We start from the raw sequence: 17,951 nt of genomic DNA, 5'->3' as shown, positions 1-17,951 counted from the left end.
AGGTGAGTTGGGCTGAGAAAGATAAATTGGCCCAATCACCCAGCTGGCTGTCATGCCTAAAGTAGGATTAGAACTCCTGGTCTCCAGCTTTCTAGTCTGGTCCCTTAATCACTAGAACAAACTGGCTCTAATATTTCAAATTTTATATTTGGAATACAGGCTAATAAATGGTTTTATATTGAGGCAGAATTTATTAATTACTTTTTTTTAAAATGCACTTAATTATATAAACTTGAGATTTTTGTAACTGAACAGCAGTATTACTTCTGAAGTAAATATTGAAAGGAGATCTCTCAAGAGGATTTTTTAAAGGCACAAATATTATGTTACATGATAGCTAATGATAATTCAATCTATAAGCCCTCCTGGACTTGATAGTTTCCCAGTTGAATAGAATAGAACCAGTGGTGGGATTCAAATTTTTTTACTACTGGTTCTGTGGGCATGGCTTGGTGGGCATGGCATGGCTTGGGGTACGTGGCAGGGGAAGGATACTGTAAAATCCCCATTTCCCTCCCCACCCCACTAACCTGCTTTCCAGCTCTGTTCTCCTGTGCAGGGCAACAAAAGAAGACCCAGCCGATCACCTGGGACTCAGAAGGCAGAGAATAGATAGGAGCAGGGCCAGTCAGAGGCGGTATTTGCCAGTTCTCCGAACTACTCAGAATTTCCACTATCGGTTCCCCAGAACTGGTCAGAACCTGCTGAATACCATCTCTGAATAGAACCTTTATAGATTCATAGACACCTATATTATTAGAGGTTTGTAGCCAATAATTTTCTACATTGCCTTTTCATATGTGGCATATATTGATTGGCAATCCTGAAGCCTCAAAGATGGCCTCAGCCAGGTTCACTTCAGGGTTGACAATCTTTGAGGCTCCAGGGTGCCATTGATTGAGTGCTGTCAAGTTATTTTTGGCTTCTAGCCACTGCAGAGATATTTTTCCATAATGAATGAATTATAGTAATATGAAATCACGAGAAATACTCTAATAGATGTATGAGTTATAGGCGAATATCCTTGCCTATCTCAGATGCTAAAATATTAATTGCAGCATTAGTCAGGTGTTTATACAGTGTGATATAGTTCACCTTTCTCAGCCTGAATTTTTAAAAAAGCAGGCAAGCATCTAATAATATTTATCCTACAATTTATATTTTGGATACTGCAGGAGATAAATGATTATTGGTTGTTCTAATATTTTTAGATACTGAAAAATTCTTTGATATAGTTCAGATTGAATGAATGACATGCACTTTGTGTTAGAATTGGCTATAATTATAACTCAACAAGGCTTCCCACTCCATTTTTTAAAATGATTCTTGATTCATTAACTTCTCTCATTAAACGATCTCAAGGTATTAAGGGCGATAGCATTGGAAACTGAACATGTGTTGTTTTCATATGATCATGATATTGTGGCTGTTTTGGATAATTATTATCAATGCTTATTGAAATTCTACTGCAGTATGATTTTATATTCTCATAATGCTATGTTAGAGAAATCCAATTTGTTGGAATCTACAGTATGTATAAGCTCCTGCCATAAATTGGGATTTAAATTTGAATAGGCTGTATAAAGTACTTTTGATTTGTATTCTTTTTTAAAATTTACAATATGTTGGGCAATATCTATCAAATTTCTAGGCTGCCAAATTCCAAGTAGACTTCACAAGATTAAAAAGACAACAATGGTTTTGTGTATTAAAAAAAAACCACACATCACATTATATAAGAGCACAGCAGTTGTCAAAGGCAACATAACATATATGTAATTTATATCTCCACTCCAACTACCAGAGGCCTGTTTGAAACATCCTAACCCAAGTCCTGGAGAAGAAAACAGGTTTTTAGAAACCAGATATTTAGAGGCAGACAAGGCGAAGGCAATATAAATTAAATATATCTAAATGTTTAGATTGGATATAGATTTCAGTAGATATCCAATTGTTAAAACTTCCATTGAGTCTCTGGAATAAGACCAATGTAATTAAAATGAATATTGCATATATCCAATTTTAAGAGAAATTCCAGTGTTAATTCCTAGATATTTTATACAAATTAACTAATGAGAACCAGTTTATGGCAGGATAAAATCCTTCAAATATTTTTTGCCAAATTGAGCATAACTGCCTTATGATGCTGGCTTTAGCTATCAGATTTTCAATTTTACGGTTGGATCTTTATTTTAAAATCTATATTTTTGTGGAATGAGAATTTGAGAAAATCAGAAACCTGAAATGGGAAACAAATATTTGGAAAATCTCATCTTGGAAGATCAATAGGTTAAGATTTTTTTAAATGTAGAACTGACCTATTATTCTTTGTGAGTTGAGTTTAAGGATCCCTCTTAATTTTTTTTAAAGTTGAATTTCAGATTTATGTGGGTGTGAGTGTGCTGGCATTGTAGATTTGAGGGTTCTTTCACTTAGATAATTTCATCTTGTCCAGTCATAGCTCTCTTTCAGTTTCAAATCAGAGCATATGATTTTAGAAAGAAATGTAAGATTTAAAGATATAAATAAACTGTTAAATTATAGTCTTAATTTGGTTACTGGTCATTTTATGAACATCTTAGTTACAGGTTTCAGAAAAAAAAGAATAATTTTTTGAAAATGTGAAGAAGCTTACCGCCCTGATATCAAAAAATGGATTCAAAATAAGGCTCTGTTCCTTATTTTTTAAAAGTCTGTCTTCTAAAAAATGAGAAGATAAAGCAGGATGTTTCTGTATGATATAGATTTCATTGTAGTTTCAAGGACTGAATTCTAATTTGATACAAATACTTGTAATATGGATCTTTTTATTATAGCTTTCTCCTTTCTATTACATTTAGTTATTTAAATCTCTATAGTATATTTGGCTGTTTTACTGTATACCTAACTATTAATGTGTTTCTTTCTTCTCTATTGGTGCTGTTGGTTTTTCACCATGAAATAATAGCAGAAGAAGAAAAATAAAAGGAAGAATGTTAAGATCATGTTCCTGGAATAGAAATGTAACCATTTCTCCTCTTTTACAAGGCGATATAGAAAAAGTTGCCTCTGGGTGCTGTTACAGTTACACACAGAGAGATTTACTTAATTTACTGCAATGATTTCCTGTCCACAAAATAAAACCATCACTTGTAGAATTCTGGAAGTGTTAATTTCACTTGAATCAGTTCTCTCACCAAAACCCGTTGGCAGCAACACTCATACTTTATGAGGCTCATATGTCTTCAGGTTCAGGTTCCAAGTTATCCAGGACAGCATGTCCCATTACCCACAGTAAAGGTTGTGCTTCACAGAGAGGTGTGTGTATTTATGGATGAATTTATTTATTTAAAACATACAACTCCCTAATCTTACGACCAACTCTGCACAGCTCCTAATCAAAATTTGTGTTATTATATACCCAAAAAATGTGTATTGATTCTTTAGCTTTTGTTAGCCTCCATATGCATCAAGTTCTTCTCAAGACCACTAAGCATGTTGTAATATATTGGCATAATTTATGTGCAGATCCAAGCAATGTGGCCTTTTGACATTGGCAGATGGAAATTTTATCAGTCCACAGATTTTTTAAGTGCTGTCCAAGATTTTTAAGTATGGCACCTAGTGTGCCAATAATTACTGGAACCACCACTGCCAGTTTATGCCAATAGCATTTCAGTTTAAATTTTCAGATCTTGATAGCTTGTGATCTTCTCCAAGTTTTGGTCTTCTATTGTATTATCTCCTGTTATTACCACATCAATCTTCTACACTTTGTTCTTTCCAACGATAGTTTAATCTGGTGTATTATGAACAAAGACTTTATTAGTTTGTATTCAGAAATCCCCCAATATTTTAACCTGCTCATTTTCAACTGCTTTTTCAGCAATATGTTCCTACAAATGTTTCTTTATTGGCACAATTTTTGCAGAAGTTAATATGAATCATTTTGGCAACTATGTTATGTTCTTGTTTGTAATTAGTTTGTATATTTTTGCCTGACCAAAAATATGACAACACCAGCAACTAGATGTCTAGAAGATTTGAATTTAGCTGTTTAATGTATACCGTTGGTAAAGTTCCTTAGGTTTCCTTTAGTAAGAAGTTGATGTTATCCAACCAGAGGGTCTCATCATATTGTACTTTTGTATTGTCTATCCGTGTGGTTTTCATGGTCAAATACAATATAGGTTTATCATTCCCTTCTCTTTCCCAATATAAAATGATGCCTGCTACCCAATATACATTCTCTATTATGTGCTCTAAAGCAGTGGCCCCCAACCTTTCTTGAACCAGGGACCGGTTTCACAATTATTTATTCTTCCATGGACCGGTACCTGAGTAACACGAGACTCCACCGCCATCGGGACGGCGCTTCGTTCGAAGCCGCCCCCCCCTCGATGAAACTAAGGCGCGAGCACCCAAACGCCGCTTTCCAACTGAAAACCCGAAAGCACTTTCCAACTGAAAACCCGGAAGCGCCGTCAAAACAAGATGGCGGTGCCCAAGCTTTGCGGCCCAGTAAAAAATGATCCATGGACCAGTACCGGTCCGGGACCAGTGGTTGGGGACCCCTGCTCTAAAGTGCTGTAACCAGAATGACCTTTATATCTTGGATGAACCTTCTGGAAGTGTATACTGTTAGTGTAGGCTCCCAGCTTTCTTTGGTCTTTCCTCCTAGAATCATCTCAACCACATTGAGGGAGCATAGAAGGATTTGGAGTGAGAAGTAAAGCTCTTTTGAGGTTTTATCATTTCAAATTGCAATTCATCAGGTATATAATGTAAAATACCAGCCTTTGAAATGGAAGGAATGACATTTTTCTTTATTTATCAGGAGAAAAGGGATAGTGCCAGCATTTTTCTATGGCACTTTGTGCCCTTTCCAATGAACCAATTATCTCAGCAAAGCACAGAGCAGATTGCTGTTTCAGCCTACGTAGTGTAGTATTGCTCTCCTCCCAACATACATAGCTGGCATGCCTCAGGAAATGTGGTTAAGAGTAGAAGATTCCTATTTCCCCAGTGAAGAAAAAATTCATGAGTATCAAATTATACAAGACATATTCTGTACAAAATAAGAAAATACAGATAATACAGGATGAAGATAATTGATAATAGGAGAAAGTTATAGCATTTGTCCTAAACTTTCTCTATGAACAATGCACTCATCATACACATCACTTTCATTTATCCTCCCCCACCTCGAACCAGGAGCTGGTCATCAGACTACACAGATAGGAGTTCCTCCCCCACCCCCCACCCCAAAAAAACAGCAGCAGGAAACAAGTGCAAAGAGTGTGCTTAATGTAATATCCAATACGTTCATTTCTAGATTTCTCACCATGTCTTAACTTAGGAATCTTGACTACCAGATAACAGATAACAGATAATCAGAGTTGGAAGGGACCTTGTAGGTCATCTAGATTCTAGTCCAACCCCCCCACCTGAGCAGGAGACCCTACATCATTTCTGACAAATGGCAGTCCAATCTCTTCTTGAAAGTCTCAAGTGATGGCGCTCCCACAACCTTTGAGGGCAAGCAGTTCCATTGGTTGGTTGTTCTGTCAGAAAGTTTCTCCTTATTTCCAGATTAAATTTCTCCTTGTTCAGTTTCCATCCATTATTCCTTGTCTGGCCTTCAGGTGCTTTAGAAAATAGCTTGACCCCTTCCTCTCTGTGGCAGCCCCTCAAATATTGGAAGACCACTATCATGTCTCCCCCGGTCCTCCTCTTTACTAGACTAGCCAAGCCCAGTTCCTGCAACTGTTCATCGTATGTTTTAGCCTCCAGTCCCCTAATCATACTGGTTGCTCTTCTCTGTACTTTTTCTCAAGTCTCAACATCTTTTTTATAATGTGGTGAACAAAACTGGATGCAGTACTCTAGGTGTGGTCTGACTAAGGCTTTATAGAGAGGTATTAGTACTTCCCTTGATCTTGATTGTATCCCTCTGTTAGTATCCCTCTATCTTTTGGGGTTCCCTCTAGCTTTGGGGGTTGTTTGTGTTACCATGTTTTGCAAGCAGTGTTCATTCAGCTTTGTCGACATATCACTTCTATTCAAGCTATTGGAGGAGAAAATTGAGGTTCTGCGTTCAAAAGGAGCCATCGTTCCTCTATTAATGGGGTGTCAAACTCATCACAGCAGTGTCATGTGATGTATTGTGACTTTTTTTCTCTAAACCGGGCATGGGCATAGCCAGCATCTGATGCATCTAGCCAGCGGGCTATGAGTTTGACAGCCCTGATCTACTACAAGGAGAGGTGAACCACAAGGAAGCCTTCTATTGTAGACCTGAGAGATTTGAATATTTTCATGTGCTTCGTGGGATTTTGAATGGTCACTTGCAGCTTCTTCTTTCCTTACTCTAATTGGTGATGAATTTGCACCTATCCATTTAAAAGACCTTCCACTTCATGATTTGGCTCCAGCACAGATGCTTCCTAGCCTCCATGAAGGTTAGGCAGTAGTGACAGCAGCTTTTTGGACTTTCACAACACTGTTCATTGTTCTTTCTTACTGTTTTGGCCATTGCTGTGTCTAAGGCATCAAAAATCATGCATATTCCCATAAACATATGACTGATTCATAGATTCTTGACATCAGTTTCTCATGGATATATAGGATTTACTCTCATTCTCCTAGGCAATTTAGTTTTCAGATCATTTGAAAAATTTCCAATTACAGTTCATCCCTTCAGTTTCTTAGTATTTTTCTCAGCTGAATTCAAGGAAATGTTCAGCTTATGACTGTGATTCAAATAGTATGAGAGATGCCCTGCAGATTTTGGGATTTATGATGCTGTCCTTAATTAGCTCAATGACATACTTCGGGGCTGAGCCTTTATATTGGTGCTTCCTTGGACCATTATATATCTCAAATAGATTTGGGGTCTCATTATAGATGAATCTGTAAACACTCTTAATTGTTCATTCTCAGAGTTCCTAGTTATGTTGATGGCACTATGTACCTTTAAGCATTCCCTATGAAACTGATATAAATAGTACTAATATTTTACTTACGTAAACAATTAATCCTGTGCTTTGTTTTCTTTTTTGTGCACAGCATTTTTTATAAAACTCTGGTAACTTTTCAGAAAGAGTGAATAAATGCTCTGAGCAGAATTCAGTCTGATGGAGTGCATCCTGAGGTTATCCTTTCTTCTGCTGGGATTGACTGATTTCAAATTACTTGTCTCTAGCCCTCATATATAACGGTTGGGCTATTGCTCCAGGGCTCTAATAGGTGGAAACTCACCAGGATGTATATTGATATTCTCTTGGAAGAAGATGCTCCTATGCAACTTTCTTCCATCCTTTCTCTCGTTACCAGAATTAACCACTTTCTCCATCATATATCATTCCCAGGCCTATTTATATCACCCCACTGTTAATCGATGCGGCCTTAGTTTGCTACTTCCCTAATTCTGTCCCACAGGAATTTCTATCACTTGTTTAAGAACAGGCCTTATGTTCTCTCGGCAAGTCAGATTGGATTTTTTTACGTAGACATTTCCAGGAGACACTGCCATGATTAAAAAAAAAACAACACAAATTTTATTCAGTTTTTCACATAAAAACAAAAACCTCTTTTTAGTGGACAACATATTTCTGGGTCATGACTTTTACATACAAATATGACAGCAATTATACATTCATATATTCATACTTAATTCTATTATCTTTTCCATTCTAAATTTTCAGTAAGGAGAGAAACACATTAATTCTAGCCTCTTTCATTAATCTCAATCGAAACATCTTTTTGTTTCATTTCAATTATTTCAAATATAATCCTTTAATATTTATTTTAAAAATAAAGAAAAACAATATGCGTTTGCCTAATAATAATAATGATAAGGATAATAATAAAAAGGTTATCAATGTCTCTCCTTACTTTTAATAGTCTATATTAACTTATTAATTTAGTTGGTTATTTAGTCTGTCATATGCCCTTTCCATTACACATTCTTTTTATAAATTCTAGATTAATATAAGTTTTAACACTAATGAAAAAAAAAACAAGTATAGGTTTCCCCCCCTTTTACTGCTCTGAGTGTGACACCTCAATGGTTAAAATATACCTTTATTCCTTCATCTTGATTCCCAATAAACCATTATTTTTAAGAAGTTACAATAATAATCATTACATCTTTTCATTTGGATTCCGCAGCATATTTCCCCCCCCCTTAATTTTTAATAAGAGTTATCAGTATCTATATTACCCTATTTTCTAAATATTTTTAATTGCAGAAATATTCTTATTGCCCCTTGTCACCCTGCAGAATCCCCTTTTTAATTCATCAGCCATTATCTCTGAAAAAACAATTTCTTTTCAACATTTTACTATTTTCGTATTTCTTTATTTCATGCACTTGTTTCTTACTGCTTCTCCTCCCCCTCTTTTCCCCATATCTTTTCTCATTCCAGTTTATATCCCTCTCTTTCTTAATATCTTCCTTTCCCCTTTTCTGCTGGGTCTTTCTGCCTTTTCTGACTTCACAGGTAGTCCCCCTTTTGATTGCCTTCTTAAATCTCAACTTTTTAACCTTCCTTCTTTCCCCACGTCTTTGTAGTGTTCTTTGTGTTAATTGTCTATTTAAGATGTCTTCTCCTTGAGTTGACTCCTCCTCCTCTGATGCTCTTTCTTCTTGTTTTTCAATCGCCATTTCCTTTTTTTCTAACACAGAACAAAATGATTCGCCTCTTTCCTGTAGTAACTCTCTCATATTTTTAAGTTCCATTTTTAATTACCAAAGAGATATCATCATTGCACACTCTTATATTTTATGATCGTTAAAGTCCACAAAAAACACTTTTACTTTCCTTCTTCTTTCAATTTTCTAAAGTTCTCAATTATTCCAGCCCAGGGTCTATACCAAAAACATCAATCAATCCCACAGTCAGTCTTTCCTTGCTTTTTTCTTTATTCTGGTTCTGCTTTCACTTTCTAAGATTCTTACTTTGTTTCAATATTACTTTAATGTTATATCCACACAAGTTCATTCAGAAACAGGATGCTTTCCCTTTTGTTTGAGCTCAAGTTTTTGTCAAAAGATGGCACTCTCCATTATACAAAGTCTTCATCTTTCCCCCCTATTTTTTTATTTTAAAAAAATAGGGGAAAAATTCAATATTCCAGCACAGTCCAGTCTCCAATTTGTAAACTTTATTATTATTATTTTTGACAGTCTTAAGTCCAGCTTTGTTTTATGCCTGTTTATTGCCAAAATATTTTAGTCCAATTTAGTTAAATCTTTAGTTCCGGCTTCTTCCTTTCCTGGTTCGAAGCCCCGCTTAGCTGTCAAAAATATTTTCTTATTTTTTTCCTGTCCCTTTGTAATTTCACCGCTCACTTTTCTTTTCTTAAAAATTCCATGTTACCTTAATCCCGGGGTACTTTTGTTTAGTTGTATTGCCCAGTTGTCCCGGTTCAGATGTTATCCACCTCTTTCTTCCCTCCTGCACAAAACTTAGTCCAGCTGTGTCGTCCTCTTCGGGGTGGCCATTTTAAACCATTTTAATCACTGCAGTCGTCTTCAGGGTGAAAAAGACCAAGCCCAGGAGGGGAGATGCGGCTCCCCTCAACCTGGCTTGCTGCTTCCACTTACTCCACCGCCCCTCCAAGGCAGCTTCAGCCCCAAATCGTGATGATCAGGGCTCTCCAACGAAAGAGCATGGACCATAGCCACAGAGAGTCGCGATCTATGGTCCGTCAGCGAGGAGGCTCAACCCAGAAGTCTAGACATTGCCATGATTTTTGAAACCTCTAGGAAATCCTTTTATCTTTGTCCCAATTCTTAACATTGCAAATAAGAAAAACATCAGTCTTCCCAGTTGCTTCCTACAAGTCCTCTTTTAGGTTTTGCTCTGTTGCAAGTTCTGCAACTTCCACAAAGCACATACTGGGAAATAGCTGTTGTGTGGGCTAAAAGGAATAAGGTCAGATTCAAAAAGCCTGAGACCAACTGCATCCATTATAATAATAATGCTGTCACTCTTCCTATTGAGAAATCAACAGCATTTGGTCTCCTGGGGTATATATGGTTAGGAACAAGAGAGAGAAATTGAACCTGGGGACATGGATTGGTATGGATTTTGAGGTTTAAAGCTGGCAGTTGCTGGTTTTCTGTTCTAATTAAATATTTTCTACATTCTGTAATAAACTACTGTAGTATAGAGCTATATGCTTAAGTCTCAGCCTTCAGCTTAGAGTAATGGATAAAGCATGATAGTATCAACTCTTATTGCTGTTTTACAGGGGGGGGAAATGATTTAAATTCCTAGATTCAGAATGTGGTAACTGACCCTCTTCAATTCCAGATTAATCTGTGCCTTGTTTCTCAATGAAACCCAAGTCACCCAGCCTTAGAACCAGGTAGTCATCCAGATGCACTGACTGAATTTACTAGTAAGGCAAGTAAATCAGAAGTCTTCACTGGTTACTGCTACAGCTCTGCTAGTGGCAATGATGATAAGGTCAACCACCATCCTTGAATGGTCACTTGGCTCCTTGCCTGACAAGTCTGATTGAAATCATATAGCATTTATGAATTCTCTCTCCCCCGGTTTTCCCACTCCAGATCAGTTGCAAAATGGGTGACCCTCTCTTCTGTAACAGAATGTTCTTGGACCTATACCATTGTACTAACTTCATAGATAGACTGAAACCTTCGATTAAATGATTGACAGCTAATGATGAGTCTGTATGCTTAGTGCATGCATATGTGGCTGACTGCCAGTTGCTCATGAAGGATATGGCTGGAATGACCAGCCTTATTTCATTACCTAATAAAATACAAGACCAAACAATTTGACAGGGCACCTTAGTTAAGGCATAGCTTAGATTGAAGGCTTGAAGAACTGCAAAACAATATGGGTAGGAAGGATAGGTGCCACTGCTCTTCTTCATTCCCTGTCTCCCTCCTCTCCTCCTGCTACGTGCTTGTAAGTTGCTGAACCCTTGGAACTGAAAGCCAGCAAGGCTCCAGTGTCTGTGTGAGAGAAACCATGCTGGCACACATATGGTCTGAGTTTATATTGCGGAGGTCAGGCTATTTTGCACAACTATATTGCTCTGCTAAAATCCCCCGTCAGAAGAGATACCTAAGTGCTTGGGGGGGGGGGGGCAGTGGTTATTTTCCAAGCAAAAGCTGTAAAAGCTCCAGAGCTGAGTTGTCAAGGAATTGCAGAATGCAGCTGAGCATCTAGAGTAGCTTACAATAGAAAAAGAAATCAGTGCAATTAAACAGAATGAATAAAATAAATTGTAAAGTTACCATTCTGTTTTTAAAGCCTCCCCCCACCCCCACCCCCACAAAAAGCCAGGAACTAGATTTAGAAGCTGGTTGGGTGTTTTTAAGCTACTGTCTAGAAGATAGGGAAAGGAGACTCTAATCATTTCCACCAGAATGATACTTGTATTAGAATTGTGATATCATTGCCAAAAATGCACTACCAAAGAGTTAAAACAGTACAATATAACATTTTGCTGAAACGGTCCTTCTATTTACATTCTCCTAGTGTTGTTCACACTCAAACTGCAGTATTACATACAGTTGTAAGAACTAGTAACTGAAGTTACCAAACATACAGTTTTCATAATACTTGATTATGAATGAAAGAGTGAAAAGGCCTAGTTCAGGGACTATCCTGTTTTGAGTAGGGATCCTATGAAGAGCATTATCAGTTATATAGTAGTAGCTAACTTGTATTCTACGTACATGAATCCAAAAGAGTACCACCTACAAAGATTCTCAGGGGTATCACAGCAAATTACAATGAAACCACCAGGCTGCTAACATATACTTACATCTTAACTTCGTCTTACAAGTACATAAATCATGACATGTATAATGGCACTGACAAACACTTCCCTCCCATCCACCCCAATCCTGATGTTAGATTCAGACAATTCTCCAGATCTATGGTAGTAAAGAGAAAAAAAATAGAACACATTAAGAAACACCTAAATCCAATCACAGGAAACTGGGAAAGAACTTGAATATACTAGCTAGTTGAGATTCATACTAAATAGGACCACTGTTTTTATGGCATTTTATGATATAATATAAAATCTTATAAAACATTTCCTGTGGTCATCTTCTGATGTTTATGTTATACAATTCAACATGGGTTATTTTCAAGGCAAATATATCTCTAGATCTTATAAGAACTCTACAAGTGAAGGGACTACATTAGAAGGTCTGCCATTGTTTTTCTCATGTATGTTATAATATTAAAATTCAGTGTTTAAATTGGAAGATTCTGAGACATAAAAATATACATAATTCTATTGGTTCTATTCAGTCCTGTGAGATGCTGGCAGGAATAATTTGGAGGAATCTGGTAAGGAAATACCTCTGAAATGATGACCTAGCAGGCTATCTAGTCTTATTGTAACATTGTCCCAACATTTCCACATATAACATTTACAGTAGATGTATTATGTGATAATGAAGCATATTTGTAACTGCCCTTAAAATGAGCACATTTGAATGGTAAAGCTACAGTGTGTTGTAAAAAGTAAGGTAGTGTTCTATTCCTCTCAAGTTATGATTAAATATTATAATTATTTTATGGGAAAAATAATTTGTTAAGGAATTTTTCCAGGCGAACAAATACATTTTTAGGAAGTACATCTGTATCCATTATATTCTTGTGGGTTGTGAGTGCTGTGGGTGCGCCAACACTGGAAGGTTTTAAGAAGAGATTGGACAACCATTTGTCTAAAATGGTATAGGGTTTTTGCTTGAGCAGGGGATTGGACTAGACGACCTCCAAGGTCCCTTCTAACTCCATTATTCTGATGGATTGATGCAGGTATTTGCTCACTCCTCCTGGGACAGATGAATCTCCTTAAATGACATACTGTTTTTTAAAATCTCAAAATAATCTTTAATAGGATTAGTGTACTTTCCCCCCCCCCCAAGGTGTTACTTTGCAAAACACGCTAAAGGTTCTTGCTGATGAATCTAAATCTATTTACAAATCATCTTTCATCAAAACTGTCCCCCGGTTGTGTGTGATATCATGGAGAATATTTTATAAGATTGCCTGGCAAGCTATACTGCAAAAATCAGGAATATGGTTATGTATTGTTTCTGCAGCATTCTCTGAAGAAGCTGACTTATGCAATTTGCCCAGTAATCTGACTCTCTTCAGCTTCTTTCAGATTGTCTCAGGTTGTGAAAATGTAGAAGTTGGATGGAAACAGAAAAGGAAAAAAAATGGCTGACAAACCATTTATCATTTTTGATTAAAAGGAAAGGGCAATACACCCTGACTTTACTATCTAAATCAGCTTCAGAACTTTAGGTGCCTCTGCTAAACAAAATTCATTTGTTCATGAACAAATAAACAATATTTGGCCTTGTGTCCATATGGAGTAGTTAGAATAAAAATAAAACATTAAAAGCTAAATAGAAGTTGCAATGCAGCATAATGCATATAAGTGGCATACTTCATGTCAGCAATAGCAGAAAGTGTATGGATTCATTGCCCAAAGCAAACTTAGATTGAAACATGGGAACTCAAAATATGTAATGACTTACTTGTCTCCTTATTGGTAGCTTTGGCAGAAAAAAAAAAGACATTGAAAAAGTAAAAATTTGATGAATACATTATGCCAAAATCTATTTTTGGACAATATTCCTATAGTCAACAAATTGTCACCAAATATGCAGGCTTTTCAGGTTTTCGGGATTTGCAGTACCAGTAATCTGAATGTCTGTTGTCTCCCATATTCTGCCTTATAACTAAACAGAGACATTATGGCATCTATAGGCACCTGATTTCGTATCCTTATTCCATTCCCTACTTTATTTACCACCTAGCTGATGATGAATCCTGGAGGAATTGCAGAGAAACATAGTCACCGAACTGGTAGTAACACTGGTTGAACCCCACCCCTGGACTACCTCTATACAACAGTCACTTTCATTTTTACAAAAACTTGAGTAATAATTCATATCTCTATACTCTTATTGTTTTTGTTGTGATAACTTCTTTTCAGTGCTGGGTTGACTTGTTTTCCATTATGTTCTTCTGAGGTTTTGGTTTGAAGAATGCTTCCTGGACCTCTATAGATTCATATACTTAGAACAGACAGTATTCATTATTGTTTAGGGCATGTTGTTTAGTTGCTTAAGAACCAAATCTGTTATGCAATCCCCAATATATTTCCCTGTTTTTCTTGTCAAACTACTTTTTCAGATTTCTCACTGAAGTAATGTTTTTGTGGGTACTTTAAAAGTGGGAAAGAAGGTGATGTGTGCAATTAAGCAGCAACCGCCATATATGTCCATCTAGTGGAGATCTTTTACAGAAATGTATTTGTGTCTAATAGCAAACTTGAAGTGAGTGATATTATTATATCTCCAGGTGTTCTGGCATTTCCACCTACAGTAAATATTAATAGGGAAAAAAAAATCACCATGTCACGTAGTAATTGTCTGCATTTCAAGCAACAAAGCTCCCTCCTCTTCTCTTTTGTTCTTTTGAAATCAAAAGCCTTTTTTCACCTGAATGTTGTTCTGAGCTGTTAAAGGCAGGTAAGCTTTAAAGTAGTTATATAGCATTTTTTGCACCGTGTTTACCATTTGGTAATATGAACAAGTTCTGAATTCTATGTTGCTTTAGAGAAGGAGAAGCAAAGCCTTTTATAATATGCATACTGCAAATTTCCAGGCCATTTCACATGATTAAAATGGCAAGTTTTCATCTCTCTGTCTTTCTGTCTCCAAATGTCTTTGGCCTTGCTGACATTTTTAAATTGTCATTGACTGTTTGAAATGCCAGAGCAGTAGAGGATGCCCAACAGCTTTGGGCATTTTTACTACACAATCCTTAAAACGATGGCTCTTTTCTTGGGGCCTGGTATTAGGGAGGCAAAACTTACAGTAGTGGGATAAATAAAAAGGCCATCATTGGCTCTGATTAAGGCAATTCAGTAACACTTTGGCTCGATCATTCTAGCACAGAGGACTCCAAACTTGGAAACTTTAAGACTTGTGGACTTCGACTCCCAGAATTCTCCAACCACAAGTCTTAAAGTTGCCAAGTTTGGGGACTCCTGTTTTAGCATGTCAGTTGCTGGATTTGGGTGCCTTCTAATCCTGAGCTATTTGCATCATTCTTAGGAGCTAGCTAGGAGCTTAAGGGATCTGAAGTCCAAGTCCCAGTTTAGGAATTTACTTGAACATATTTTACAATATTTGCTGAACCACTGAAAAGCATCATGTTTTACTTTGCCTTTTTAAGGTAAAAAATTGCAAATTTATATTAGTCAGAAAAACAACATATATGAGAAAATCATGGGCTACCTCCAGGTCAGAAGAAATTTAATAGTTATAAGCCTACATCTTTTAATGTGTAGATAGAATAATTTTTCCATAGTTTTGATAAGACTTCCCTTAAAAAAATAACCTCTGGATTTGCTTTTCCAGAAATCACATAAATTCATAAAGAAAATGAAGCCAAGTGCCTAATGACACATTGAATCTGGAAATTAATATACATTTTTGAGATTTCATTCTAATAAAGATACAATTCTTCACTTACCTCAAATGAATTTTGTAAAGCAAGAGGTTGATCAAGACCTGCCTGACATAACTAATATGGAATAAGAGGCATCTGACCAACCTCAAAAAAAGAAGTCAAAGAGGGGATTAGCATGACCTACAAAATGAAACATTTTGATTTTCTCCTATGAATGTTGGAAGAAAATTATTTAGGTTTTTTTTAAGTTGTATTCATCCATTGACTCATTGGGAAACTCTTTGAAATGATAATACATTTCTTAATGTGATTTGAATATCTAAATCATGCAATTGCAATACAGTTGAAGAATAATCTCTGGAGAATAATACTGTACTCCTCACCCTCCATCTTAATTTGATTGCATTGGATTAAAAGAACCTGTAATTCAGTAACACATTTGTGAAGTCAGATATCTGGCATCTTAGAAGCTAAAACTAGGTTTCTGAACAAATCATGCCCTAAAATTGTCACTAGCATTGGAAGGATGTTTGGACATTGCTGCCTGTTTTGCTTGTAGAGGATAAACGGATTAATATGTTAATTTGGGGGATTATAGCCTGAACTCTGTGCAACCTTGAGTTAATAATAATGAATGAAAATAAGCAGGAAAGTATCAAGATAACGTGAAAGAATTGCAAGCTTAGTCCAGTGAACCAGTAATATAATTTAGCACTGTACAAATATTAGTTAACAAATTCTCACAACACCCCCTGTGAGGTAGGGAGACATTTTGTTCCCTCTATACAGATGGAAAAACTGAGGCACAGAAAAGTTAAGGTGTATATTAAGATGGTGGCAAGCCCATAATTCAGTGCTTCAATTTCTATAATCTGAAAACTAATTATAAAATCATGCTTCCCCTTTATGTATTAGAGCCCAGCCATGCCTTCTAAGAAATAATATGTGGGGTTGTTGCCTGTTAACAACATATATTTGATATTAAGTAATTGTTCCAGTTTTCATCCCCATCTTCCACATTCTCATTTAGATACTATCCCATACCCAAATTCTCAACTTTGTTGAACATTCTGTACTACATAAAATGTACTACAAGGTAGTTTCATTATATTTTGTTTTCTTCATAAGCTATTGTCTTCATATTTGAAGAAAAAAGAAGGATCTCTGGAAGGCTGCGGTGACAAAAGTAGCAGAAGATAAGCACAAGGCAAAGATCCTTTTCTATTGCTCTCTTCATCCAAATTCCCAGAGCAATTGTGCTAGGAGGACTAGAATGTTATCACTAAACCAGCAAATAGCCAAAGCTAGATCCAGGATCACTTCTTAGATCAAAAGTAACATCAGGAGAGAAGAGAAAACTTGTCAATCTAATGTGAAGCCAATGGGAAGGACAATTCACTTGGTGATCATTTAGGGGAGGACGTGTCCATTCAGGCCCACAGAACTGGGTGTCTTCTTACAATGTTTCTTTTTCCCTCTGGGAACATCTGCTAAGCTTCATCTCTGTCAGCTGGATGTACCGTACAACATTGGTATCTGCAGGGAAAAATCATTCAAATATATGTACTTAGCGTAATTTTCTTCTTGAAATCCACAACAACCATATTTGTAGATTGTATTCCCAACTGCTAATAAAATAAGGCTATTTTAGGAGAGGCCAACCATCAACTTGAGTATGTGTCTAGTTTTTCTATCATAGAACTCAAATACTAAGTCAAAATACCATGCTAAGCTTAAACCAGGCTAACTATATAATGACATTAGCATGTGACGTATATATCATGTCCTTGTTACCCACCAAACACTGAGTGTATTCCAATTAGCACAGCCTCATTTACTCATATCCACAGTGTACTCCCAATCTGTGTTGCCTATACATGCACATGTATGAAATAACCATGATGACTGTACTTTATATTTTGCAAAGGAAATAATGTGACTTTGAATGCCAATGGTGCAATGGAGATCAGCTCAAAATATAGGATTTGTCTATCAGTGGGTATTAGCAAAAGCTAGCTGTTGGAACTACCTGATGAGCGTTTTTTTAGGCCAGGTGGATTCTTCATTTGATCTAGTTGGAACTTGAGCATAGCTTCCTCAAATATAGAGAGCTAGCCTGGCATTGTCCATATTAAGAATGGCTCTCCAGGATTTCAGGCACAGACTTTTTCTACCTCTCTTGGAAACAATGAAGACATTAAAATATTCTGCCTGCAAAACATATATTTCCATGGAGCAATAGCGAAGACCAATTTTCTGTGAAGACCAATTAACTTCCTCTGGAAGTGGGAAATGCATGGACTTATATATGGGACTCTTGGATGTAGGGCACCAGATCTTTGTTGATAGTCCAATTCTTGATATCACTACCCTTGTCCTTAATTGGCAGGGTAACTATGAAAATTATTCAGATAATTAATCCCTGCCATAACATTGTAGCATCAATCTCCTTGAATATGTATGCAGCAAAAATAC

General features: G+C 36.6%; 1 protein-coding gene across 2 annotated transcripts in view; it reads right to left on the bottom strand.

Annotated features, from left to right (window-relative positions):
* Positions 1-16,162: 16,162 nt before the first annotated feature.
* Positions 16,163-17,951, bottom strand: part of TTC9 (tetratricopeptide repeat domain 9) — a 33,927-nt gene continuing 32,138 nt past the window's right edge. For both annotated transcript variants that reach the window (XM_026703887.2, XM_087921725.1), the window contains one exon: positions 16,163-17,012. In XM_026703887.2, coding sequence (XP_026559672.1) covers positions 16,933-17,012 — 80 coding nt within the window. In that variant the 3' untranslated portion in view covers positions 16,163-16,932. The remainder of the gene's footprint in view (positions 17,013-17,951) is intronic.

Source organism: Pseudonaja textilis, chromosome 1 (assembly GCF_049901715.1).
Source record: "Pseudonaja textilis isolate UNSWEBS1 chromosome 1, rPseTex1.2, whole genome shotgun sequence".
NCBI lineage: Eukaryota > Metazoa > Chordata > Lepidosauria > Squamata > Elapidae > Pseudonaja > Pseudonaja textilis.
This window is presented reverse-complemented; position numbering and strand designations above follow the sequence as displayed.